The sequence below is a fragment of the Physeter macrocephalus genome, chromosome 20, assembly GCF_002837175.3.
Source record: "Physeter macrocephalus isolate SW-GA chromosome 20, ASM283717v5, whole genome shotgun sequence".
Taxonomy (NCBI): Eukaryota; Metazoa; Chordata; class Mammalia; order Artiodactyla; family Physeteridae; genus Physeter; species Physeter macrocephalus.
The window spans coordinates 89,835,731-89,861,969 of record NC_041233.1 but is presented as its reverse complement, the minus strand read 5'-3'; the positions used below and the strand labels follow the sequence as shown (position 1 = coordinate 89,861,969).

At 37.3% G+C, this 26,239-nt stretch overlaps 1 protein-coding gene across 3 annotated transcripts in view; it reads left to right on the top strand.

The window, feature by feature from the left end:
* ADAM9 (ADAM metallopeptidase domain 9) overlaps positions 1 to 26,239 on the top strand; it is a 103,830-nt gene that overhangs the window by 49,496 nt on the left and 28,095 nt on the right. For all 3 annotated transcript variants that reach the window (XM_028481859.2, XM_024131430.1, XM_028481857.2), the window contains 5 exons: positions 4,065 to 4,236; positions 10,428 to 10,520; positions 11,861 to 12,056; positions 14,945 to 15,050; positions 20,509 to 20,692. In XM_028481859.2, the coding sequence (XP_028337660.1) occupies positions 4,065 to 4,236; positions 10,428 to 10,520; positions 11,861 to 12,056; positions 14,945 to 15,050; positions 20,509 to 20,692 (751 nt within the window). The remainder of the gene's footprint in view (positions 1 to 4,064; positions 4,237 to 10,427; positions 10,521 to 11,860; positions 12,057 to 14,944; positions 15,051 to 20,508; positions 20,693 to 26,239) is intronic.

Sequence of the window (26,239 nt, the reverse complement as noted above, 5' to 3'; positions counted from 1 at the left end):
TTATGTTTTGATAAAGTATTGGACATTGTATTTGAACAATTTTTGGTAAGAAATAATTTGAGAAGTAGGATTATGTTATCCTTGGCATATTAAATCTTCTTTTTGAGGACAGATTTCCCACCTTCTACTTCATATGCTATTTCATGAACATTAGTTGACTGTTATAAGTTAGGCTTTTTTTTTAGATGCAAGTGATATAGATGCTAGAGTTTTTACAGATAATCAGTTGGATCCAGTTCTGTTTAAAAAGTGGATAACCTAACTTTGTAATATAATTTTTTTTTTTTTTTTTTTTTTTTGTGGTATGCATGCCTCCCTCCGCTGTGGCCTCTCCCGTTGCGGAGCACAGGCTCCAGACGCGCAGGCCCAGCGGCCATGGCTCACGAAGTGGATAATCTAACTTTGTAATATAATTTTTTTTTTTTTTTTTTTTTTTTTTTTTTTTGTGGTATGCATGCCTCCCTCCGCTGTGGCCTCTCCCGTTGCGGAGCACAGGCTCCAGACGCGCAGGCCCAGCGGCCATGGCTCACGGGCCCAGCCGCTCCGCGGCATGTGGGATCCTCCCAGACCGGGGCGCGAACCCGGTTCCCCTGCATCGGAACCCGGCCCCCCTGCATCGGCAGGCGGACGCGCAACCACTGCGCCACCAGGGAAGCCCCTGTAATATAATTTTTATCATTATTTAAGATATTTGAGGGACCTGGTAGTATTCCCCTCACACACTGCTCTTGGATTCCTGGACGTGTGAGGGGTGCTCTTCCTGGGAGGTACCTTTCTAGAGAAATGGCTTTCTTAATTCTGTCCCTCAATGCCACCTACATCAGAAAGCCTCCATAATCAGAGGCTTTTAAAAGACTGCTCTTTTTAAAAAAAAAAATAATAATTTAATTAAGTGCCATCACTTAGAGTTCTTTCTTAGGACTTCCTATTCCTAGGCTGTGGGGATTAGGATGGTAGTGGTGGAAATGTGTTCTGGTTATTTCCAGATTAGTCATAGAGAGAATGTTTTAAATGATAGTTGGTTTTTTGGGGTCATATCCTGGTAGACCATTTCCATCACTGTTAGTCCCATCTATCTCCTTTTGAATCAGTTTTATAAAACTCACCTAGATGTGACAAAAGAGATTCGGAGATACTTTAGATTCATATCTTAGTACCCAGAAGTGATAGAGAGTAGGGGTACTTTAGTTGCTATTATTCAAGCCAAGTATCAGGAGAAAGATCATCCTTCTTATTACTGTAGGTGACATCCAAGGATGACTAGGGAGAGAATATCTTCATTTTATTATCCACAGTGTTAGTGAAGGCCAACGTGGGGATGTTTGTTATTATCTCCACATACTAAACAGCATAAGAAGTGGTTATGATTTTGTTATCCTTTTTAGTACTATAGTCAACTTCATTGTGGGTGAAACAGATTTTTTTTTTTTGTAGATTGCTTTAGGATCACACATATAAAACATTGTTTCTATGAGAAAATGTGTTCCAAGGACTGTATAACAAGCTTATTTCAAAAATAATCTGTTCAGAAGCGGTGAACTTTGTAGATTAAAATTAGGAGCTCAAGTGTAGGAAATATCCACATATGTCTGTACAACTCCTGTGACTATCAGCTGATTAATATATTCTTACAGAAAACATTATTGAATATGTACTGTGTGGTAGGCAATGTACTAGCCATATAAAGAACAATAATAGGAAATAAAAAAACGATTGTTTAAATTGAAGTCTCCTTGTTTATCAGATAAGTATCACATGCTCTAGTTTGACATTTCTACTTGAGGTCCTTAGACTCAAACTCTTGTTGTCCTTCCTAAAACCTGCTCTGCCGCCATCTTCCCGTGATAGTTAATGATAGCGCCTTCCTTCTAGTAGCTCAGGACAAAAATCTCAGTCACCCTTGACTTCTCTTTTCTCACATTCTTTGCCTTAATGCCTATTTCTTTAAACCATATAAATAATCCAAACCCTTCTTACTGCTTTCACCACTGCCACGTTGGTCCGTCATCATCTGTTGAGTGGACTTCTTCCTGTTTAACATAGCAAACATGGTGATCTTATTAAAACATAAATCAGATAACATCATTCCTGCTTCACACTTTCCATTGTGTCATTCCCCCCTCCTTATTTCACTCATTGTAAAAAGTCAGATTCTTGCAGTGGCCTCTTCCCACCTTGCTGTCTGTATCCCTCACTGTCTCAGTCCACTCCAGCCGTGCTGGCTTCCTTATCTGTTCCTTGAACAGGCAGGCTTCTCCCTTTGGGCCTTTGCCCTTACTGTTTCTTCTCCCAGTAATGTTCTTCCCCTAGAAATCCAGTTTTGATTCAGTTGTCTCAGTATTTGAAGTGCCTGTCCTGACAGCTCTTTGAAAAACTGTAGTCGCTCTTCCCCCTGCAGAGGTCGTCCTCTTCACCTCTTCATCTTTTTCCCCAGCTTCACTTGTCTTCTAATGTACTATTGAATTTATTTCTTCATTGTGTTTATAGTCTGTTTCACTCAGTAGAATGTTGCCTTCATAGGGGCAGGGATTTTTGTCTGCCTTGTTTACTGTTGTCTCCCTTGCACGAAGAAGAGTGCCTTGTACATGATAGATGTTCCACAAATATTTGTTGAAGGAACAGTGTTGTACAAAAGGTCTCCTCCTTACAATATTCCTAAGCAGAGAGTAGCAAGAAAAAGAAGAATGTGGAAAATGAGTGTTTTTGTCATTGTCGGAAATCTTGTGCTAGGTCTTTACTTTCTATGTGACTGCTTTCCAGTCCGAAGAGCCAGGAGCCAGGACTGTCTACTTCCTGGGAGACTCTGGGCCGGTTAGCAAAGAAGAGTTTACCCAGGGGACAAAGTCTCCCAGAAAGGATCTGTTTCTTAGATTCCTTGGTTGTACAGAAGACACGGAATCAATAGGAATGCTTTCTCAATCACTGTAACGTAACACGGTTCTCATTCCCGCTGTTACTTTTGGTACCATTGCTCAAACTGATGAAAAAGAGGTTCTTTCAGGGCACCAAACGCCCCCAGTAAAATTTTAATGTGACTTGGATTTCTCAAAGGTTCTTGTTTTATAGATGAGTGTGTCTCCCACTAGTCTTCAAAAGTGAATATAGGGCTTCCCTGGTGGCACAGTGGTTGAGAGTCCGCCTGCAGATGCAGGGGACACGGGTTCGTGCCCCGGTCCGGGAAGATCCCACATGCCACGGAGCGGCTGGGCCCGTGAGCCATGGCCACTGAGCCTGCGCGTCCGGAGCCTGTGCTCCGCAATGGGAGAGGCCACAGCAGTGAGAGGCCCGCGTACCGCAAAAAAAAAAAAATGCAATATAGCCAGTGGGACTATCTAAAAATATCGTTATTGAGTAAAACAATAACTAAAAACAACCCAGCAACACATAGAAACACATCAAAATTTTGTTCGTATAAATGTCACATAGACAGTTCAAGTTGGACAGTTTCTAGAAGCCCATCTAGCCTTCAGAGTATTAACTACAGTTCTTAGAAATTACCATCAGAGGCATTTAAACCTCAAACTGTAGCTGAAATTCTGCCCTGTGCATGCTGCTTCTCCGTAGCTATAGTGCGCGCGTCATTGCTGGATTCACATTGTCACATAGCTCCTAGTAAGTGTTAGTGAGGGGAGCGCAGGAATGTCATTCAGCAGAGTGAAAAGAGGTTGGGGAAACAGAGCTCGCTTCACATATTTGAAGAACCTTTACTATGGAAGACAAATAAAACTTAATTCTAGAGAGGACTAGATAATTTTTGAGGTCTCTTCTGACGCAGAGATTTATGATTCTGTGAATATTTTCTGTATCTTCTGCCATTTTAGTTTTTATTTTTTGCCATTTTATTTTTTTCTCCATGTCTCGCGGTTTGCAGGATCTTTGTTCCCCGACCAGAGACTGAACCTGGACCCTTGGTAGGGAAAGCGTGGAGTCTCAACCACTGGACAGCCAGGGAACTTCCTCTGCCATTTTAAATGTTCACTTCTTGATGGTTGAAGACATGACTTAAGATTTTCAAAGTGAGTAATTGCTATGACTTAAGATCTTTTTCTTCATGTTTATTACAGAGGTTCCAGAAACTTCAGCACTTGCAGTGCAGAAGACTTTGAGAAGTTAACTTTAAATAAAGGTGGAAACTGCCTTCTTAATATTCCAAAGCCTGACGAAGCTTACAGCGCTCCTTTCTGTGGTAATAAATTGGTGGACCCTGGGGAAGAGTGTGACTGCGGTACTCCAAAGGTCAGTTTAATGTGTGATGTTTGCTTTGTGAAGTTACCTTGGGACTTGCAAAAGAATAAAATAGCTCACTTTGGGCAACTCTAGCATAGGAGCTAAAGTAAAATTTAGTGAAATTAAAATTTAGTAAAAATGAGGATTGGCATTTTGCTTGTGGAGATATGTTCCTGGGATTAACCATCCTCTCCTTCCTAGAACATAACCAATGGTGTCATCTGTTTTGGTGTCCAGGAAAGCGCCATGTTTATTCTTCTGTTTTTTTGCTACCTTCTACCATTTCTGTTATGGTTACTGAGTCATTTATTTATTTTAAAGAAAGAATCAGTTTTTCTCTTGGCTCTTTACTTATAAGCTTTTACTATTCTGGCACTGCCATTGCAGAAACATTTATTCAGTTGACCTCGTTCTAATAATAAAATGAATCTGGCCCATTGTCCAGGGTTCTTCATTAACAAAGTTCTTGCTACTCAAACTAACATTCTCCCTTTAGTAAGCTTCAGTTCACCTACCGCTCTCTGGCTTTCTCACACCTGTTACCCACACTTACTGCCATAAGTCTGTGCCCATCTTTATTATTCTTCTTCTATATCTCAGCCATTCTCCTCTCAAAATGGCCTACTTAAGACTTCCTAGACAAGGCTTAGGAGGAAAAAACATTTTAATTAAATTTCAGAAATTAAAAAAAATTAAATTTAAATTTTAAAGAATTTGGTTCAGTTGTAGGTAAACTTTACTATATTCTCAATCTTTTCCACAAGTGCTGCTTCTTCTCCCTTACCTGACCACACATCCCTGGCTTTTGCCAGAAGGCTTTACATTCTAGAAAGGCAGTATGTTTTTTTGTTTTTGTTTTCTGGGGGGAGGGGCGTGCCGCTTGGCTTGTGAGATCTTAGTTTCCCAGCCAGGGGTCTAACCTGGGCCCTCGGCAGTGAGAGCACAGAGTCCTAACCACTGGACCACCAGGGCATTCCCAGGCAGTATGTATTTTATGACGAAATTGTCATGGGCCTTCATTGCACTATTGCTGCATGTCAGCAGCCTCTGCTAAATGTTTTCCATGGTATGATCCTCACAATAACTCTAGGAGGTTGATATTTCTTTATATTCTCATTTTCAAATGAGGAAAATAAAGCCTAATGAGGTTATGTTTAGTCTCTAAATTAATGTTATACTGTTAGGATGACCAAGCTCTTCTTTCCAGGCATTCTCCTAAAATATTATATATGTTTTGATTTCTCCTGACTGTTTACTTCATTATTGAACTAATTGAAATAGTCTATATTTGCTTCTCGAGCTTTTCCACTACAAATTACTCTTGAAAAAAGTACCTCTTCCCCCTCAAATATCACAGGTGTTTTTCTTGGTATAAAAGTTTCAAATAGCAAGCACAAGCAAAATTTCCCTTTATTTCTCCCATACATTTTTTCACTTCCTTCTGCAGTGGTAATCATTCTTATAAGTTTAGTGTGTTTCTTTATAGATTTTATTCTATGCATTTATATACCTATATACAGTATGTACATTTGTACCATAGTTGGGTTTGTTTTAGTATTTTATTTTTTTACATAAATGAAATCCGACTTAATACATTGCATGAAGAGTTTTTTTTTTCTATTAATATATCCTGGAGATTTTTTCCATGTCATTATGTTATTTACACATAATCCTTTAATCTGCTGATTAGTATTTCAGTATAAGGATATACTGTGATTTATTTCACTATACTCTCATTAAAGGACATTTACTCACTGTAGTTAGTATTTTTCTGTTGCAAACAGTACATTCTTGTATATGTTCCATGTATGTGTGTGTGTGTGTGCATACATACATATACAAGTATTTCTCTAAGATAATTACATATAGGTAGAATTATTGAATTGCAAAGTATGTGTGTTTTTAATTTTATTAGAGACTACCAAATTTCCTACAAAAAGGCTGTGGCAGTTTGCACTTTTACCAACAGTATGTCATAGCATTTAGTGTCCCCCATAGTTTTGTTAACTGAGCAAGGTACAAGTTTTACTCCTGTTTCAAGATTATCATCATATAGCCCCTCTATAATTTTTTCTAGCATTTTTGTAATTACAGTTTTTTGTATTAGCTCTATAATTGGTGGGGGGGGGTCATGTGGAGTGAGCTAGAGAATTAACTTTTACCCATTAATTGTCAGTTGTTGCAAAACCATTTAAAATGGTACTTTCACCATAAACAAAATTCCTGTATACATAGTCTATTTCCGGATTCTCTTTTCTTTTATGAAGCCATCTGTCTGTCTTGCACAGTAGTTGTGAAAAAAAATTAATAGCTGTATTGAAGTATAATTGAATACAATGTCAAAAAACCACCCCAAATTCGGACTTAGATAAGAAAAGGCTTTATCCAGAAGAAAGACTATTGTAGTAGGGAGAACACGCTGATCTCAGACATCTGGAAGCGTCTCAAAATCAAACAAAAAGGTTTTTCTTTTATAGGGTAAATGTGGGAGCAAACAGAGATAAGCAGAATCTTTTATGGGGAAGCTGGATAAGCAGGGGAGAATATCCAGTGAGGTCTGATAGGAAGTTGTCTTTTGGTCAGCTGATTGCCCGGAGAAGCTGGGAAGGGGTGGGGATACTTGTTCCCTTTTTTTTGTGGAAACAAGCAGAGTTCAAGGACCTATAGGAAAGAGAGACGGGTCACTAAAGTTTGGTCAAGACAAAGCAAAGGGTAAGAAACGCAATTATAAACACTTGTTAACAATGAACTGCACCTGTTTAATGCATACAAGTTAGGTTTTGATACCTGTTTGCATATGTGAAACATATGTTTTTGTGCTTTTGGTGTTACATCGAAGAAATCTTTGCCTAGTCCAAGATTGCAAATGTTTTCTCCTAGAAGCTTTATCATTTTAGGTTTTTTTAAAAATAAATTTATTTATATTTTATTTATTTATTTTTGGTTGCATTAGGTCTTTGTTGCTGCACACAGGCTTTCTCTAGTTGTGGCGAGGAGGGGCTACTCTTCGTTGCGGTGCACAGTCTTCTCATTGCGGTGTCTTCTCTTGTTGCGGAGCACAGGCTCCAGGCACGTGGGCTTTGCTAGTTGTGGCACGTGGGCTCAGTAGTTGTGGTTCACGGGCTCTAGAGCACAGGCTCAGTAGTTGTGGTGCGTGGGCTTAGTTGCTCCACGGCATGTGGGATCTTCCCGGACCAGGGCTCGAACCTGTGTCCCCTGCATTGGCAGGTGGATTCTTAACCACTGTGCCACCAGGGGAGTCCATCTTTTTAGGTTTTACATTTAGGTTTATGATCCATTTTGACTTAATTTTTTGTACCGTGCAAGGTATAGATCATTTTTCAAATTTTCAAATTTTTATTATGAAATAATTATAAACTGACAGACCGTTGCAAAAACAGTCCAAAGAGTCCTATGTATTTTTTGCCCAGTTTCCCCCAAAGGGTGACCAATTATATAATGATAGTGCAGTATAAAAACCAGGACACTGACATTGTTATGTTAACTAGATTACAGATTTTATTCAGCTTTTACCATTTTAACCTGTATTCGTGTGTGTATGAACTTTTATGCGGTTTTATCCCATATATAGATTTATGTAACCACCACCTCAATTAAAATACAGAACTGTTCCATCACCACAAAAGAACACCCTCCTGCTACATTGTTGTAATCACACCCACCCTGACTCCAGCCCTTATCCCTGCCCCTGGCTTCCATCTGTGGTTTTGCCATTTCAATAATGTTTGCCATTTCAATAATAAATAGAGGGACTTCCCCAGTGGTCCAGTGGTTAGGACTTTGCCTTCCAATGAAGGGGGTGTGGGTTCAATCCCTGGTCAGGGAGTTAAGATTCTACATGCCTCGGGCCAAAAAACCAAAGCATAAAACAGAAGCAATGTTGTAACAAATTCAATAAAGACTTAAAAGAAATAATAATAAATGGAGGGACTTCCCTGGTGGTCCAATGGTAAAGAATCAGCCTTACAATGCAGGGGACGCAGGTTCGATCCCTGGTCAGGGAACTGAGATCCCACATGCCTTGGGGCAACTAAGTCCACGTGCCACAAACAGTGAGCTCTCACGCCTCACACATGCCTCAACTAGAGAGCCTGCGTGCTGCAAACTACAGAGCCCACGTGGCTGGAGCTACAACTAGAGAAGAGAAAACCCACATGCCACAACCAGAGAGAAGCTCGAGAGCTGCAGTGAAGAGCCTGCACACCTCAACAAAAGATCCCGCATGCCTCAATGAAGATCCCATGTGCCGCAACTAAGACCCGACACAGCCAAAAATAATTAAATAAATCTTTAAAAAAAAATAATAAATGGAATCATACAACATATAACCTTTTGAGACTGACTTTTTTTCACTAAGCGTAATGCCTTTGAGGTCAGTCTAGGTTGTAGCATGTGTTAATATTTTTTTATTTTTTATTAGTGAGTAACAGTCCATTGTATGGATATTACTTCAGAGATTTGGAATAATGTTTAGGCTGGTATTTCCACCAGCTCAAAGGGCCTATCTGAAGTTTGTTTAACCATTCACCCATTAAAGGATACCTAGGTTGTTTCTAACATTTTGCTATTATGAATAAAGCTGCCATGAGTTATAGTGCACTCTTTATCATCAGAGAATTAAAGAAAAATATGGTCTTCGTGAGTAAACGTATGAAGAATCTCAGCAGAGAAGTGTATAATAAAGAACCAAATGGAAATTATAGAACTAAAAAGTCTAATAAATGAAAGATTCACTGGGTAGAATTAATAGCAGACTAAGATGGCAGAAAAAGAGTCAATGAACATGAAGTAGAACAAAAGAAATAATCCAATCTAAAGAAAAAAGAAGAAAGATTAAAGAAAAATGAACGGAGCATCAGAGACATGTAGGCATTATCAAAGAGCCTAATGTAATTATAAGTGAAATCCCAAGAGGAGAGTGAGAACGAGATGGAAAAAGTATTCAAAGAAATAATGGCTGAAAATTTCCCATATTTAACAGAAAATATTAAGTTACAATTCTAAAACACTAAGTAAAGCCAATCAGAATCATTACTAAGAATGATTGTAGGCACACTGTAATCAAAGTGCTGAGATAAGCAGAAAATAATGCAAGAAGTCAGAAGAAAATGGGGAACAAATGTATAAATGGCAGCTAATTTTGGGAGCAGAAGACAGTAGAACAGCAGATTTATAGTTCTGAAAGGAAGAAACCATCAGCCTAGAATTCTGCAACATAGGAAAATAAATATTCTTCAAAAATTAAAGCTTATATCCCCTGCCCCCTTCTCTCCTCCTCCTCCTTTCTTCTATCTTCTTCTTTCCCCCTCTCCTTTCTCCTTCCCTTCTCAAACAATTCATACCTGAAGACATTAGTTGGAACATAGGAGAGTAGATGTCACTGGGTGGAAGGTTCGGGGCAGGGGTAGGGAGCCATGGTGGGCCAAAGTGGAGGGTGAGAGAAGCCAAGCAAGATAAAAAGAATGTCCACATGGGTGGAAATCCACCCAACAGAGAAGTCAGACCGTGAGCATGAAGAGAAGTGCATTTATGAGTGCTTAATTTCCTGTGATCATTAAACACACTGTTATAAACTGAATGTTTGTGTCCCCCAAATTCATATGTTGAAGCCCTAACCCCCAAGTATGTCTGTATTTGGAGAAGGGACCTCTAGGAAAGTAATTAAGGTTAAATGAGGTCATAAGGGTGGGCCTTGATCTGATAGGATTAGAGTCCTTATAAAAAAGAGACACTGGAGAGTTTACTTGCTTTCTCTCTGAACACATGCACTGAAGAAAGGCCATGTGAGCACACAGCAAGAAGGCAGCTGTCTGCAAGCCAAGGAAGAGAGTCTGCGCCAGAAACTGAATTGGCTGGAACTTTGATCGTGGGCCTCTAGCCTTCAGAGCTGACGTAATAAATTTCTTTTGTTTAAGTCATTAGTCTATGGTATCTTGTTCTGGCAATCCCAGCAGACTAAGACACATACTTTCTGTGATTTCAGTCCTTTGAAATATGTTGAGACCTAGATAATAGCTAAAGAGTCACTGATAAATCCAGAAGGATAGTAAGGGACTGTTTCCAGAGAGTAACTGTTACAGTCAGCTTAGAAGGAAGCATAGGTCTAAGATAAGAATTTTATTAATGAATATTGATAACAATAATTTATTTCTTTATTGACAGTCATTTTCTCTTTACAGGAATGTGAATTGGACCCTTGTTGTGAAGGAAGTACTTGTAAACTTAAATCATCTGCTGAATGTGCATATGGCGACTGTTGTCAAGACTGTTGGGTAGGGAATTCCTCCCTATTTGGAAAAAATAGAAAAAGGAAAAATATGCATATATCAAAATTGGTTTTCTCTGATCCGTAAGAGAGCATTATTTTTATTACATGATTACATGAGAAGTTTTATGACACTTGTTTGCAGTTTTGTATCATGTTCTTTTATGACAAATGGTCTAAAGATATTTTTTTTCTGATATAAGAGTGAGCTATGTTTTTCATTAAAAAGTCAACAATAGAAAGTAGACACTGAAAGACCCTCTATCATTTTACCCTCTTCAAGTAGCCATTGTTTGATAATTTGTTATTAGTCACTTTTTCCTATGTAAATGTGAGTTTGAGTGTGTGTGTAGGTGTGTGTCTTTGTGAAAGTGGGTAAACATGGGTATACATATCTTTACTATGTACTTTTTTCAGTAAGATAACCATGGATTTTCTTCCATTCATGTAGTTCTACAAGGTTATATAGTTAGTATTCCTTTGTATGGCTGTACCATAATTTCTTTATCTGGTCTACTAATGATGGACATTTAGATAGCTTCCAATATTTGCTTATAAGTGGAATTGTTGGGACAGAGTATGCATATGAAAATTTTTGACACACATTTTATATACCTTCTACAAATGTGCCAGTCTGTAATTGCCAGTATAATCAATACACTGATTACTGTACAAGTGTACAGTATTGATTACATCATGTAAGCACTATTTTTGTTTCCTCGTACTAACATTGGTTGCTAGCCAGTGTTACGATCCAGGTTAGTTTGATAGCTGTAAAGTGCTTTTATATCTTAGTTTAATTTGCATTTCTTTTGGTTATCAATGAGGCTATGCTTTTTCATTTTCCATATTTCATGACTTTTATGAATAGCCTATTACGGGCCTTTGTTCATTTTTCTATTGGGTTATTTAATCTTTTGGGTTTTTTTTGTTTTTTGTTTTTTTAAAAATTTATTTATTTATTTATTTTTGGCTGAGTTGGGTCTTCGTTTCTGTGCGAGGGCTTTCTCCAGTTGCGGCGAGCAGGGGCCACTCTTCATCGCGGTGCGCGGGCCTCTCACTGTCGCGGCCTCTCCCGTTGCGGAGCACAGGCTCCAGATGCGCTGGCTCAGTAGTTGTGGCTCACGGGCTTAGTTGCTCCGCGGCATGTGGGATCTTCCCAGACCAGGGCTCGAACCCGTGTTCCCTGCATTGGCAGGCCGATTCCCAACCACTGCGCCACCAGGGAAGCCCGATCTTTTGTTTTTGTTAGAACTTTTTATAGATATAAATACTGTGGTTTCCAATTTGATTAATTTGTGGGAATTTTCCTGATATTCCTGTTCAATTTCAATCCTATTACCCTAGTTCCTTCCAGGAGGTACTTTGTGCCGAGGAAAAACCAATGAATGTGATGTTCCAGAATATTGCAACGGTTCTTCTCAGTTCTGTCAGCCAGATGTTTTTATTCAGAATGGATATCCTTGCCAGAATAACAGAGCCTATTGTTACAATGGCATGTGCCAATATTATGATGCTCAGTGTCAAGTCATCTTTGGCTCAAGTAAGATATTTTATTTATATTGATTGCTTTGATTTTATTTTTTTGTTTTAGTTTTTGTTAAAAATGGAAAGCAAACATTATTGCTAAAATTGAAATTCTCCTGTTTCTTCTCTCCTATCATGTCTCCCTCTTTCCTTCTCTGTAGGCAATCATGGTCATGAATTTGATGTGTCCAAATTCAGTTGATGATTTTTGTTTTTATAATACTTTCTCACCTCTCTATCCTGTGTATATTAACATTATATGTATACATATGTATACACAGTATTGTATTCTAGCTTTAATAAATTCATGTAAATAGTATGGGGACATACACATGGGTCTTCTGTTTTCATTGTTCACTCAAAATGTTTTTGCAATCCATCTGTATTGCTATATTTAGATCATAGAGCATTAGAGTATTCTATTATATAAATGGAATCCATTCTTTACCTAGTAGTATTTAATATATTTTTTATTGTGTCTCTTTTTAAAATATTTCATTTTTATCAAAGTTACACATACAGTAGATTAAAGAGCCAAATCATTCACAAGATTTTATGAAAAAGTAAAGTGTGCCTCCACATAAGAGCCCCATCCCTTAAGGCAACCATTTTTACCTTTTCTTGCTGATTTCTAGCCGATTACTTTGTTACTTGCTCCAGGTCTTTAGATAATTTCTTGGTAATGCTACTTTTTGATTTTTCCATTCTAAGTATTAACTGTTAATTTTTCACTGCAGAGGATGAGAATTTAATTTCTTACCTTCTCTTCTCTCAACACTTGTCAGCTCTCATCATCATTTTTCATTCTCCATCCTCTTAATATGGATTAATTATAATTTTAGGTAGAGCAGTGTTGACTGTTGTGATTTATAACAAACCAAAAAAAATTGGTCTTTGTCCAGTTCCTGGCATGAGCTCCTAAAACCCTTGGAATTTCCCAAGTGATGAGAACTGTAAAAGTGTCTTTTGTTATGTCAATGAAGTGACTTTTGGAAAACCCCTCAGTGACTTAAGGATGGGGCTGGTTGCCAGGGAATTAACCCTGTGATTAGCAGTTGGAACTTTCAGTTCCCCCACCTCTGGGACTGGAGATTGCCGTACTCACAAGTGGCCAGTGATTTAATCAATCATGCCTATGTAATGAAGCCTCCATGGAAACCCAAAAGGACAGGGTTTGGAGAGCTTCTGGCTTGGTGAACAAGTGGAGATGCAGGGAGAGTGTCACACTTGGCAGGGTCTGGAACCTCCAAGCCCCTTTCTCTATACCTTGCCCTATGCATCTCTTCCATCTGGCTGTTCCTGAGTTATATTCGTTGATAATACACCAGTAATCTAGTGAGTAAAATGTTTCTCTGAGTTCTGTGAGCCACTCTAGCAAATTAATCAAACCCAAGGAGGGGGTCATGGGAACCTTGATCAGATAGGGTCGGAGGAGAGAAGACTAAGCATGAAATGGGACTTCATTTATGTTAGTCAGGTCATGGGACACAGTGGCAGAGATCTGTGAACTTCTGATATATTTTGCAGGAATGGACAGGTTACTGCAGACCAAAAAAGTACTTACAGATAGGCATTTTAGAGAAGCAAATGCTATTATTTAGCAAGTATATTATCTTTTTAGAGGCCTGCAGAAAAGTCTAGGACGACCGAAGGAACCACATTATTGGGGGGGGGGCTTGTTATTAATTTAGTCACTTTTTCCTAATATAAATGTGAGTGTGAGCATGTGCTTTGCTAGAGTTATTGCCATGTGACGTTGATCCTGTGCAAGTATTCTGCATCCATTTTCAGATTACTTGATCCTCCACCTCTTATTTCCTTCCAACTCCTTTCACTGCATATCCATTTTCTTGTAAACTGAACAACGTAGTATCAGGTGTGTAAGACAGACACATGAATTTCCATTATTAGATAGAATGTACTGCCATTTTGGCTTCAAAATATTTCCAAATAAAATATTTTTAGGAATATATAATTAAGTGGAAAAATCAAACATTAAGTGGTACATATATAAGATATAAGAAAACAAGAATGGTTTGATACTTTATTAGCTGTCATGGCTCTTTGTCAATGTAATTAATACCTAAATTAAGCATCCATATATGGTAAGTTAAAAAAAATAATACCTGGAAGTGTTTTCACCAACCCTCCCAGCCTGATCTAACCAGGGGTGCAGTAGACCTGTGTTTGAGAGCAATGAGAATTAATATGCTGAAAGTGCTACCATACTGTGCATGGATTTTAATTTCATCATGGTTAATATAAATTTATTTATTTATTTGGGCTGAGTTGCGTCTTTGTTGCTGTGCGCGGGCTTTCTCTAGTTGCAGCGAGCGGGGGCTACTCTTCATTGCGTGTGCAGACTTCTCCTTGTGGTGGCTTCTCTTGTTGTGGAGCACGGGCTCTAGGTGCTTGGGCTTCAGTGGTTGTGGCTCGCGGGCTCAGTAGTTGTGGCTCACGGGCTTAGTTGCTCTGCAGCATTTGGGATATTCCTGGACCAGGGCTTGAACCCGTGTACCCTGCATTGGCAGGCAGATTCTTAACCACTGCACCACCAGGGAAGTCCCATCATGGTTAATAATTTCATCTTGTTTAATGACACTTCTTTGAGGACTTGAGTGCTCGAGTCCAGGCTAACTTTTACGTACCATCTAAGCTTTATTTTCACATTTTGTTGTTAATTATAAAATGTGGAACAAAATGTTTTATCTGTAGGCTCTGAAACCTTTTCAGAGGTGTTGAGGCAGTTTATCCAGGCGTATGGACTGTTGTAGGGAATACTTTTATTTCTGAATTAAATTGCCATAACTTAAAAAAATTTTTTTTAATCTTATTGGAGTATAGTTGATTTACAATGTTGTGTTAGTTTCAGGTGTACAAAAAAATTTTTTTTTGATGTTACAGAAGCCAAGGCTGCTCCAAGGGATTGTTTCATTGATGTGAATTCCAAAGGTGACAGATTTGGCAATTGTGGTTTCTCTGGCAATGAATACAAGAAGTGTGCCACTGGGTAAGTGGAGGCAAGAGTATAAAAGAATATGAAAGGTTGTAAGATCAGTCATCTTTAGTATCTTTTACAGCTCCTTGTGACTGCCGACTTTCTCCCCCTTAAACATCTAACTTTTCAAATTTAACAATTTTGTAAAACATGACTTCAGAGAGATTCTGAATAGGAAGGGTAAAATTATTCATACCTTTTGACATTACCTGTCTAAAATATAATGATTTTTAGAATGTTACTTTTGTTTATCCTGTTCTACAATAAGAAGCCCAAATAAACACTCTTCTCCCTCTTGCTTTCATTAAAAGATTATGCTGCTAAATCCATACATAAAGGTATCTGCAGAATTAATTCTGGACTTTATCATTTTCTTCTGGCTCTATATAATTTGAAAGTGACAAATGAAAAGAATTTTTTGTTTCTATAACATTTGCACATTGTAAAAAAATTAATATTATTACAAAAATATAAACAAAAGTCAGCCATAATCTCTGTCTGTATGTATTCACTAATTTCAGTGTATGTCTTCCCTTTTTTTGTTGTTTCCGTGCACTATACATACACACACTAACATTTTGCATAATTGGAATTATTCTATAATACTGTGCTTCTCTTCTACTCACTTCACCTCCTACTCTGCCAATTAGGCTAAGCAACTGAGGTAAAACAATGCTTACTAAGAAGAAATAACAACCGTGACCTCCGTGTTCCGAAATCCAACAGGCATCTTCAGGTCTTCATGCTTCTGGACCTTTCAGTAGCATTCAACTATGTTGACCATTTTCTCCTTGAAGAAACCCCTTTCCTTGGCTTTTGTGTAGAATGTTCTTCTAGTATTTTTTTCTGTTTCTGGATGCTCCTTTAATGTATTTATTTGTAGGCTCATCTTTCTCTAGCCATTAAATGTGAAATACTTCAGCTCTACTGGTCTACATGTCGTCCTCTGCCACAGGGCCTTGGCACATGCTGTTCCTTCTGCCTGACATGCTCTCCTCTCTCTGCCATTTTAAGTACAACTTCTCTAAGAAAGACTTCCTCAACTTCCTTAACAGGGTCAGATGTCCCTCTTATAGATGTTCTTAATGCTGTGTGCTTTTATTTTTTTAGTGTTAGCCAAATTATGTTGTTCCAATTCGTTATAAATTAGTTATCCACATAAAGTATATTTCACAGAATATTTAGAATATACCTTTCTTGATATATAAAACAGAGTAGGTTGAAGGAAGTTAGAAAAACAAGAAAGTATTTCAAAAAAGCGTATGAACATAACTGTTTTGACTACCTTGTATAGTCTCAAAACTAGTTGTAGATATAAGTTCTCTTGCATTTATATAGCACTCTTTTTCTGGGGAAGTCAAACTATTATTCTTAATAAATTTTTAGTATATTTAAATTGCACGGGAAGGTTTTATGTCCAAACCATTGCCTTAGCAAGAATAATCACTAAAAGTGGTACTGCCTTAGAAAAGATATTGGCTCGGCCAAAAAATTCATTCGGTTTTAAGTAAAAATAAAAGACACATTTTAAATTTTCACGAATAACTTTATTGAACAACATATTCACTGACAGAATGAACTTTTTGGCCGATCCAATAGGTAGTATAATAGGTAATTTTCCAGATAAAGGGAAGGTCAGATACAAAACCAGTTATAGGCACAGCATTTTCAAGATTCTTTTATGGTGTTTAGAAAAGACCAAGGAGGGCTCTGTCCTGCACTTGGAGGAATTGGACCCATCTTGGCTAACATAATTAGGCTAAATCAAAATGAGAAAAGTAGCAATTTGAAAGATGAAAGAAGGATGAACTGGTTAAAAAATTGTATGTTTCTCTTTCATTGAATTTGATGTGTTGTATTTTTCTTATTGTTCAGTTCATGATATTTTCTAAGTTACACTGTGATTTCTCCTTTGACTCATGTGTTATTAAAAGTGTATTGCGGGCTTCCCTGGTGGCGCAATGGTTGCGGTCCGCCTGCCGATGCAGGGGAACCGGGTTCGTGCCCCGGTCCGCGAGGATCCCACATGCCGCGGAGCGGCTGGGCCCGTGAGCCATGGCCGCTGAGCCTGCGTGTCCGGAGCCTGTGCTCCGCAACGGGAGAGGCCGCAACAGGGGGAGGCCCGCATACCACAAAAAAAAAAAAAAAAAAAAAAAAAAAAGTGTATTGCTAATTTCCAAATATTTGGGAATATTCTGGTTATCTGTTTGTTTTTGATTTCTAGTTTAATTCCATTGAGAACGTACTCTCTATGATTTCAGTTCTTTTCAATTTATTGAGAGGTGAATTAGTGTCCAGCATATGGTCTATTTTGGTGAATGTTTCATGTTCAATTAAAAAGAAAAGTGTATCTTGCAGTTGTTGGATGTATTATTCTATAAATGTCAAGTTAATTAATGGTCTTGTTCAAATCTTGTATATTTTGGGTGTGTGTGTGTTTATCTGTTTACCCTTCAGTTTCTGAGAGAGGTGTGTTAAAATCCCCAGCTGCGATTATGACGTTGTCTATTTCTCCTTTTAGTTCTATAAATTTTTGCTGTATGTGTTTTGAAGTGTGTTCTTCAGTGCTTATGTTATTAAGTGCATACACATTTAGGATTGTTATGTCTTTTGGAAGAACTGATCCTTTCATTACTACCAAATTTAATACTTCGGAATTTTTTTTTTTTTTTTTTTTTTTTTTTTTGTGGTATGCGGGCCTCCCTCTGCTGCGGCCTCTCCCGTTGCGGAGCACAGGCTCCGGACGCGCAGGCCCAGCAGCCATGGCTCACGGGCGCAGGCGCTCCGTGGCACGCGGGATCTTCCCGGACCGGGGCACGAACAGGTGTCCCCTGCATCGGCAGGCGGACTCTCAACCACTGCGCCGCGAACCCGGTTCCCCTGCATCGGCAGGCGGACGCGCAACCACTGCGCCACCAGGGAAGCCCCGGAATTTTTTTTTGTAGTATTTGTCTCATAAAACATCTCATTTGTTTAAGTGACCATCTGGTTACCACCCTTGTCACTACACTGTAAAGTCCATTCTGTGTTTAAAATAGTGCCTGGCACATTGTCATAGTAAGTGCCTATTAACTGTTTGTTGAATGAATGAAGGAACAGATGATATATCTAATGGGTGGAATTAGTGTGACTAATTGAATGAGCTGAGCTAAACCTTGGGATAAGTGAATTGATGCAGACCTGGAAGGGGCTTGCTACATATGCCTTATCCTTGTCTTTAGCCTGGTCCCGTTTCCATATTTTTATGAATATCTTGATGAAAATATAGCAACTACATTTGCAAAACTTAAATTACTGGGTAGCTGATTTGAAAAGCATTTTATAATAGTAATATAAGGATAATGTAATATAGTCATTAGGAATACACATTTGAAGTTAGACTCTGGGTTTGAATACTGCTTTAACCACTTAAGATCTCTGAGACTTTGGACGCATTACTTCGCTTACATACTTCATTTTTCTCTTCTGTAAAATGGGAATAATAATGGTACCTATTTCTAAGCGTTGTTTTAAAGACTGAATGAGTTGGTGGATGTTAATACTAAGAAGAGTACCCGGTTCATTGTAGGACTTATCATCATCATCATCGTCACCCTCTTTATAATCATCCCCATCATAGAAAACGCATAAAATCTAGAAAAGTCTCAAGAAACTGGTCACATATGGTCCTGTCATCCAGAGATACTCTGTTAAAGCTTTATTGTTATTTCCTTCTCATGTGTATTCATAAGCGTATAAATATGTATCATACACATATATACATACACATATGTGTACTCAGAGACCCACATCTGTATGTATAAACAAAATTGCATAGTATGAATTATACTGTTTTATAAGTTGATGTATTTACTTTCCACTCTATTAAGGGCATTTATAGGATATATCCAGCTTCTTTTAACCATTTCCTTATGTTAAAATGTAAGTTGTTTCCAGTCAATTGCTTTTTTAAACAAGGCTGTGATAAACACAGTTTAAGTATTTATGTCTCTGATTGTTTCTTAAGTAGATTTTTCTCAAAAGAAAATAGAAGATAGTTTTAAAGGCTCTTCATAGATGCTTCTAAATTGACCTTCAAAACGTTTGACTGATTTATACTTCCACTACCCCCTCATCAATGTCAGAGTATTGTCTTAAGAAATACTTTTCCAATTAACATATTTAGAGGGGAGCTTCCTTGTTGCATGAGAAATGATTGTAGACTATTGTCCTGTGAAGTAATTAGGACCTACGTCATAATTGTCCTAAAAAGCTTTCATGTGGAGGAAAGAAAAGACATTATCTGTGTGGTCTCATGTCGAAGATCTGGGACCAATGAGGAAAAGTTATAGGGAGACAGATTTTAACTCAAGAAGTAAAAGATATGATAGCTGGTATGAGAATATTTAGGAGGTGATGAATTAGAGGAATTGGAAAACAATATCCTATAATGACTTGGCAGCGATAGCATAGGGGAGATTTAAGAATAGGGTAGGTGCTTGGATCAAAAGACAATCAGTTAGGACTTCCCTGGTGGCACAGTAGTTAAGAATCCACCTGCCAATGCAGGGGACACGGGTTCGAGCCCTGGTCCGGGAAGATCCCACATGCTGCGGAGCAACTAAGCCCGTGCGCCACAACTACTGAGCCCGCGTGCCACAACTACTGAAGCCGTGCGCCTAGAGCCCGTGCTCCGCAACAAGAGAAGCCACCGCAGTGAGAAGCCAGTGCACGGCAACGAAGAGTAGCCTCCGCTCGCCGCACCTAGAGAAAGCCCGCACGCAGCAACGAAGACCCAACGCAGCCAAAAAAAAAAGAAAAAAGACAAAGACAATTTAATAGGAAATTTCAATACAGCATCATAAGAGTTGATGTTAGGGATACTTATTATATCCTGGAGGGCTATAGGAAGGACGTTTAACTCACACAGCCTTGTAATAGGAAATGTAGTCAGGGAAGTCTTCATAACGTTGTTACTGAATTAGTGAATTGAATTAGTGAATTAATGAGTTAATGAATTGAGTCTTTAAGTCAGTTAGCCAAGTGAAGAAAGGTGGAGTCCTGTCATACTTATTTAACATTACAAAATCTAGGTTTCTCTTTACTATAACTCTGTAAGAAGACACAATTGAATTTTGGTATAGTTCTATTATTTTCTGTGTAAAAGCATTTATAAAATTATATCACATTTAAAAACAACTTTATTAGTTAGACTTTTTTGAGCCCTAGGCAGGTAGTGAAGAGGGATTATTACGTGTCAGCATCCACACCCCCCTGGTACCCTACTAATTTGCATCTTTGCATCCACTTACCTCTTCTCTGCCATATTTAAAGAGAGCTACTTAGACCTCTGTTGCTTTCACACACTTTTTCTGTTGAGATTCCCTTTAGCTAAACAGCAGTAAACTCCCTGCCTATATACAAAAAATATATAATTTTTCTTTTGTATCTACACTGGATGCATTGTAGTTTGCATTATTTATCTTTCCAGGAATGCTTTGTGTGGAAAGCTTCAATGTGAGAATGTACAAGAAATGCCTGTATTTGGAATTGTGCCTGCTATTATACAGACTCCTGGGAGAGGCACCAAATGTTGGGGTGTGGATTTCCAGCTTGGGTCAGATGTTCCCGATCCTGGCATGGTGAATGAAGGCACCAGATGTGGCGTTGGAAAGGTAATCACAATGTTTTCTAAAACAAAGTAAAATTTTAAAAATTTAAAAAATCATTATATAAAGCTAGTGGTTCTTTTCTGGGTATAAAAGAAATCTCTGTTTATTGTAGAGATTTGGGGAAATAGAAAGCTACCAAGAATAAAAATAAGAACAGCTGTACCTCCTGATGATTTATAGCCATATAATGCTTTCTTTTTAAAAAAAAAATTTTATTGCAGTATAGTTGATTTACAATGCTATGATAGTTTCATATAATGCTTTTTTTTTTTTTTTTTTTTTTTTTTCTTTTTGCGGTACGCGGGCCTCTCACTGTTGTGGCCTCTCCCGCTGTGGAGCGCAGGCTCCGGACGCGCAGGCTCAGCGGCCATGGCTCACGGGCCCAGCCGCTCCGCGGCATGTGGGATCTTCCCGGACCGGGGCACGAACCCGTGTCCCCTGCATCGGCAGGCGGACTCTCAACCACTGCGCCACTAGGGAAGTCCCATATAATGCTTTTTTTAACTTCAGAAATGATCAGTTTTCATCATGGTCACTGGATCTGCTTAGAGTATTATTCATTGTCTGCATCTCATTGGATAATTTCCACAATTTCATTAAAGAAACTTCTGCATCCATTAAAAAAAAAAACAGCTATAATTCTATTATCCCGATTTCTTCATTGGGGTAATATATTATAAGCTGTGCTTTCTATGTTGTAATATACTGGGCATATCCCCCCCTCCCCATCAATGTGCTATAATTTATTAGCCAGTCTGCTATTACTGGGATTTCCAGGATTTTGTGTGAGTGTGTGTGTGTGTGTATGCGTGTATGTGTGCATGCATCCGTGTCTTTGTACTAGAAATGTCGTAACGCTTGTCCTGCCCATGCATCCTGCTACCCTGGCCACAGCTGGTTGGATCCAGTGTGAGCCAAGAGTTAGCCGCTGACTTACTACCAGCGGTCTCGGATGAGAGGAGCTAGGCCTAATTCCTTTTTTTGGGGGGAATATATAAGTAAAGAAAGGTAGTTAAGAGTAGCGCTGAAACTACGAATTCTTTGAGAGATAGCATGATGTAGGAGGAGGGCTAGAAGGGTTATGGCGAGCTTAAGCTATATACAAGAGATGCAGGGAGTAGGATTGTTGAACAAGTTGAAGAAACCAATTCATGGGAGAATAGAGGAGGAGAGAGCGAACACAATCAATTGATTATGGGACACATGAAAAAGCAGAGGGACCCTCAAGTTACCTCAGTTTCTACCAAGTTTTCAGTTCCAATTCTGTTGCCCCTCACTTCTTACCAAAAAGACCCTGGTATTCTTGTGCCTGACCTTGCCATGCCAAAAACTCCACGGCTGCAGTTACTGTAAACAATGCTGAGGTAAATGGCTTTCTAAACAATTTCACAAAATCCTGATTATTTTCTGAGGTTAAATTGCTATAAGGGGGTGTGTACTTTTAAGGTTTTAGATATAGTTTTGCCAAATTTCTCTTTAGAAAAGTATTTATTAGTTTATGTTCCAAGCAGTTTTCAATAATAAATGTTTTAACTCTCTATATCCTAGTCAGGATTAGGTGCTATTGTTTTTAAACTTTCATTTGGTAATTTTCTTTTTTCTCTTTCTCGATTATTAGTGATGTTGAATTTTTTTGTCTCCATATATTTATTCCTTCTTTTGTGATTTGCTTGTCGATGTTATTTGTTCACTTAAAAATTGATGTGTTTTTCTTATTGATTTTAAAGAACTTTAATTTATGTCATATAGGATGTAATGTAATACATGTAATATATTTGCCCAGTTATTACTTGCCTCTTCCTTTTGTTTTTAGTATTTTTTTGCCATGTTTACATTTTTATGTAAACAAATCTGTTATTCCTTTCCTTTATGGTTTCCAACTTTACTTACATGTTTTACAAGACTTTCTTAGTATAGTATCAGAGCATTATTTTCTAGTAGATTTTAAATATTTTTTAATACTTAACTCTGTAATGCAGGGGAATATGGAGTGTATAGTATGAGGTTGGCATTCTTCTTTTTTTCCTTTTTCATTTTATTCATTCAGAGATGATGACTATATGCTGATTTCTAATGTTACTTTTTTTCAGAATGGTTTGTTATTTGCCTTCACCTCAATTATAATCTCTCTTTTAATTTGAAATCTTATTTAAATTACTTATTAAATTTTTACGTACACTTGGGCTTGATTTCTGCTTTTTCTCTTAATGTCCATTGATTGGTCTGACTACTCATGTGTCAGTATTACCTTCTTTTAGTTTTTGTCAGTTTTATAATATATTTTTATTATCTGGTCATACAAATGCCCCCTCATTCTTTTTTCATAGTTTTCTTGGCTATTAATATTCATTTATTATTCCAGATGAACTTGAGATCATTTTGTCAATGTGCAAAAAAAATTTTTAAATAAAAGCGCTTTGGAATTTTGGTTGGGATCAAATCAAATTTATAAATTTGTAATGGGGAAAAGTGACATCTTTACATTATTCAGTCTTCCCATAGAAGAACATGGTATGTCTCTCGATTTTTTGGGGGGGTCTTATTTTAAAGATTTAGTTATAAAGGTCCTTTTTATTTTTTGTTAGTTTTATTCCTAGGTATTTTATATTTTTATTGTTATTATGAATAGCCTCTTATTATGTTTTCTAATTTGTTATGTTACATTTTCTAATTGGTGTTTATTGATAAGAGAAACTGTTTTGCTTATATTTTTACTGGCTTTTATTGATATTCAGAAAAATATATTCACTTGTATATATTTATTTTGTTACCAGCCATATACTTAGTGTCACATATTTTTATTGTTGATTGTATTAAAATTTTCTAGGTAAACAATCATCTGAAATGATAGAAAGTTGATTTCCTTTCTGATACTTACAATTTGGATTTATTTTCTAGTGTAATTGCAATGATAGAGCTTTCAGGATAATTTTAAATAATAATGATAATAGTGTACTTCTTTGTCTTCTCCCTAACTTGACTGGGAATGCATCTAGCCTTCCAAGGTTATATATGATTTTGGCTGTTGGTTTGGGGTAGGTAGTATTTTTCATTTAATGGAGAATCATTTTAGTTGTGATTAATAAGAGTAAAAGAACAAATAGATTAAAAATTTTATAAGTAGTTTTTTAACAGCTATTTAAATAATCACTACATATTTTCCTTTGACTTATTAATGTGCTGGGTTATATTGATAAATTCCTCAACATTAAATTGTCTTTACATTCCGGGAGCAAATACTGGTAATGTAGATTTATTCCTGGATTCTGTGTGCTGGTGAATATACTTTTATATTTCTGAAGCTGTATACTTAGACTTTTTTAATTTTTGAAATTTTACTCTGTGGATTATAGTCAGTACTCTTAAATCTCACAAAAACTCAGCTAAGACTGAATTAAAGCATAGCAGGAAATTTACTGATTCAAACCACAGAATCAAATAAAGAGCTTTGGAACCCAGAATCCGAGATAATGTCCCTGTGGTTCTTTTCCTGTATCTTTCATTTCTTCTTCTCCCTTGTTGGTCCCCTCTCCACCCACCCCCGCCAAGCCCAGCTTTATTGAGATACAATCAATATATAACATTGTGTAAGTTTAAGGTACACAATGTGATGATTTGATACACATATATATTGTGAAATAATTACCACAATAAGGTTAGTTAACACATCTATCACCTCACATAAATAGAACTTTTTTTTTGTGGTGAGAACATTTAAGATTTATTCTCTTATTACCAACTTTCAAGTATATAATACAGTATTGTTCACTATAATCACCATGCTGAATATTAGATCCTCAGGACTTGTTCATCTTATAACTGGAAGTTTGTACCCTTTGACCAGTGGCTCCCCATTTCTCCCCTTCCCTGGCCTCTGGCAACCACCCTTCCACTCTCTGTTTCTGAGTTCAGCTTTTTAAAAGATTCCACATGTAAGTGAGATCATATAGTATTTTTCTTTCTCTATCAGACTTATTTCTCTTAGTCTGAATGCCCTGAAGGTCCATCCATGTTGTTGCAAATGGCAGGATTGGTTGTTCGGGAATGTGTTGTTTAATTTCCATATTTTTGTGAATTTTCCAGTTTTCCTTCTGTTACTGATTTCTAATTATACCACTGTGGTCAAGATAGAGACCAGATGGGATTTCGATCTTCTTAAGTCTTGCTCTGTGGCCTAGCATATGATTTATCCTGTGAAATGGATACATACAGAATATGTATGTACAGAATACATACCAAATATGTATTCTGCTGCTGTTGCATGGAATGTTCTGTCTATGTCTTTTGGTCCATTTTGGTCTGTAGTGTTCTTCAGGTCTGTTTCCTTATTACATTTCTGTCTGGATCATCCATCCAATATTGAAACTGAAGTCTCCTATACTATTATTGCATTGTTGTCTATTTCTCCCTTTAGTTCTGTCATTATTTGCATTAAATATTAGATGCTCCAACGTAGGGTGTATATATACTTACAATTGTTATACCCTCTTGATGAATTGACCTCTTTATCACTATGTAGTGACCTTCTTTGTCTCTTGTGATTGATTTTGACTGAAAGTCTATTATATGTGATATAAGTGTAGCTACTTCTGCTCTCTTTTGGTTACCATTTGCATAGAATATCTTTTTCCATCTCTTTACTTTCAACCTATGTGTGTCCTTAAAGCTAAAGTGAGTCTCTTGTTGGCAACATATTATTAGATCTTGGTTTTTTAATCCATTCAACCACTTTATGTCTTTTGATATGGGAATTTAGTTCATTTATGTTTAAAGTATTTAATTATTGATAGGTAAAGACCTACTGACTGTCAGTTTGTTAAGTGTTTGTTGACTGTTTTTTAGTTCTTTTGCCCCTCTCTTTCTGTCTTCTTTTGTGATTTATTTTTTTGTAGTGCATGTTTTAATTCCTTTATCTTTTGTGTTTAAGTTTTTTCCCTTTTTGGTTACCATGAGGCTTACCTAAAATATTTTATAGCTATAACAGTCTATTTTAAGCTGATAACAACTTACCTTCAATTGTATACACAGCTCCACACTTTTACTTCTCCTTTCCTTGTATTTTATGCTATTGATGTCATACTTTACATCTTTTTATATTGTGCATCCATTAACAAATTATTGTACCTATAGTTATATTTTCATCATTTTTTTCTTCCATTTTTATTGAGATATAATTGACGTACAGCACTGTATACATTTAGGGTGTACAGCATAATGGTTTGACTTACATACATCATAAAATGATTATCACAATAAATTTAGTGAACATCCATCATCTCATATAGATACAAAATTAAAGAAATACTTTCTTCTTGTGATGAGAACTCTTAGGGTTTACTCTTGTAACAACTTTCATATGTAACACACAGCAGTGTTCATTACATTAATCATGTTGTACATTCATCCCTAGTACTTACTTAACTTATAACTAGAATTTGTACCTTTTGACCCCCTTCATCCAGTTCTCTCTCCCCTGATCCCCACCTCTGGTAACCACAAATCTGATCTCTTTTTCTATGAGTTTGTCTGTTTGTGTTTTGAAGTATAGTT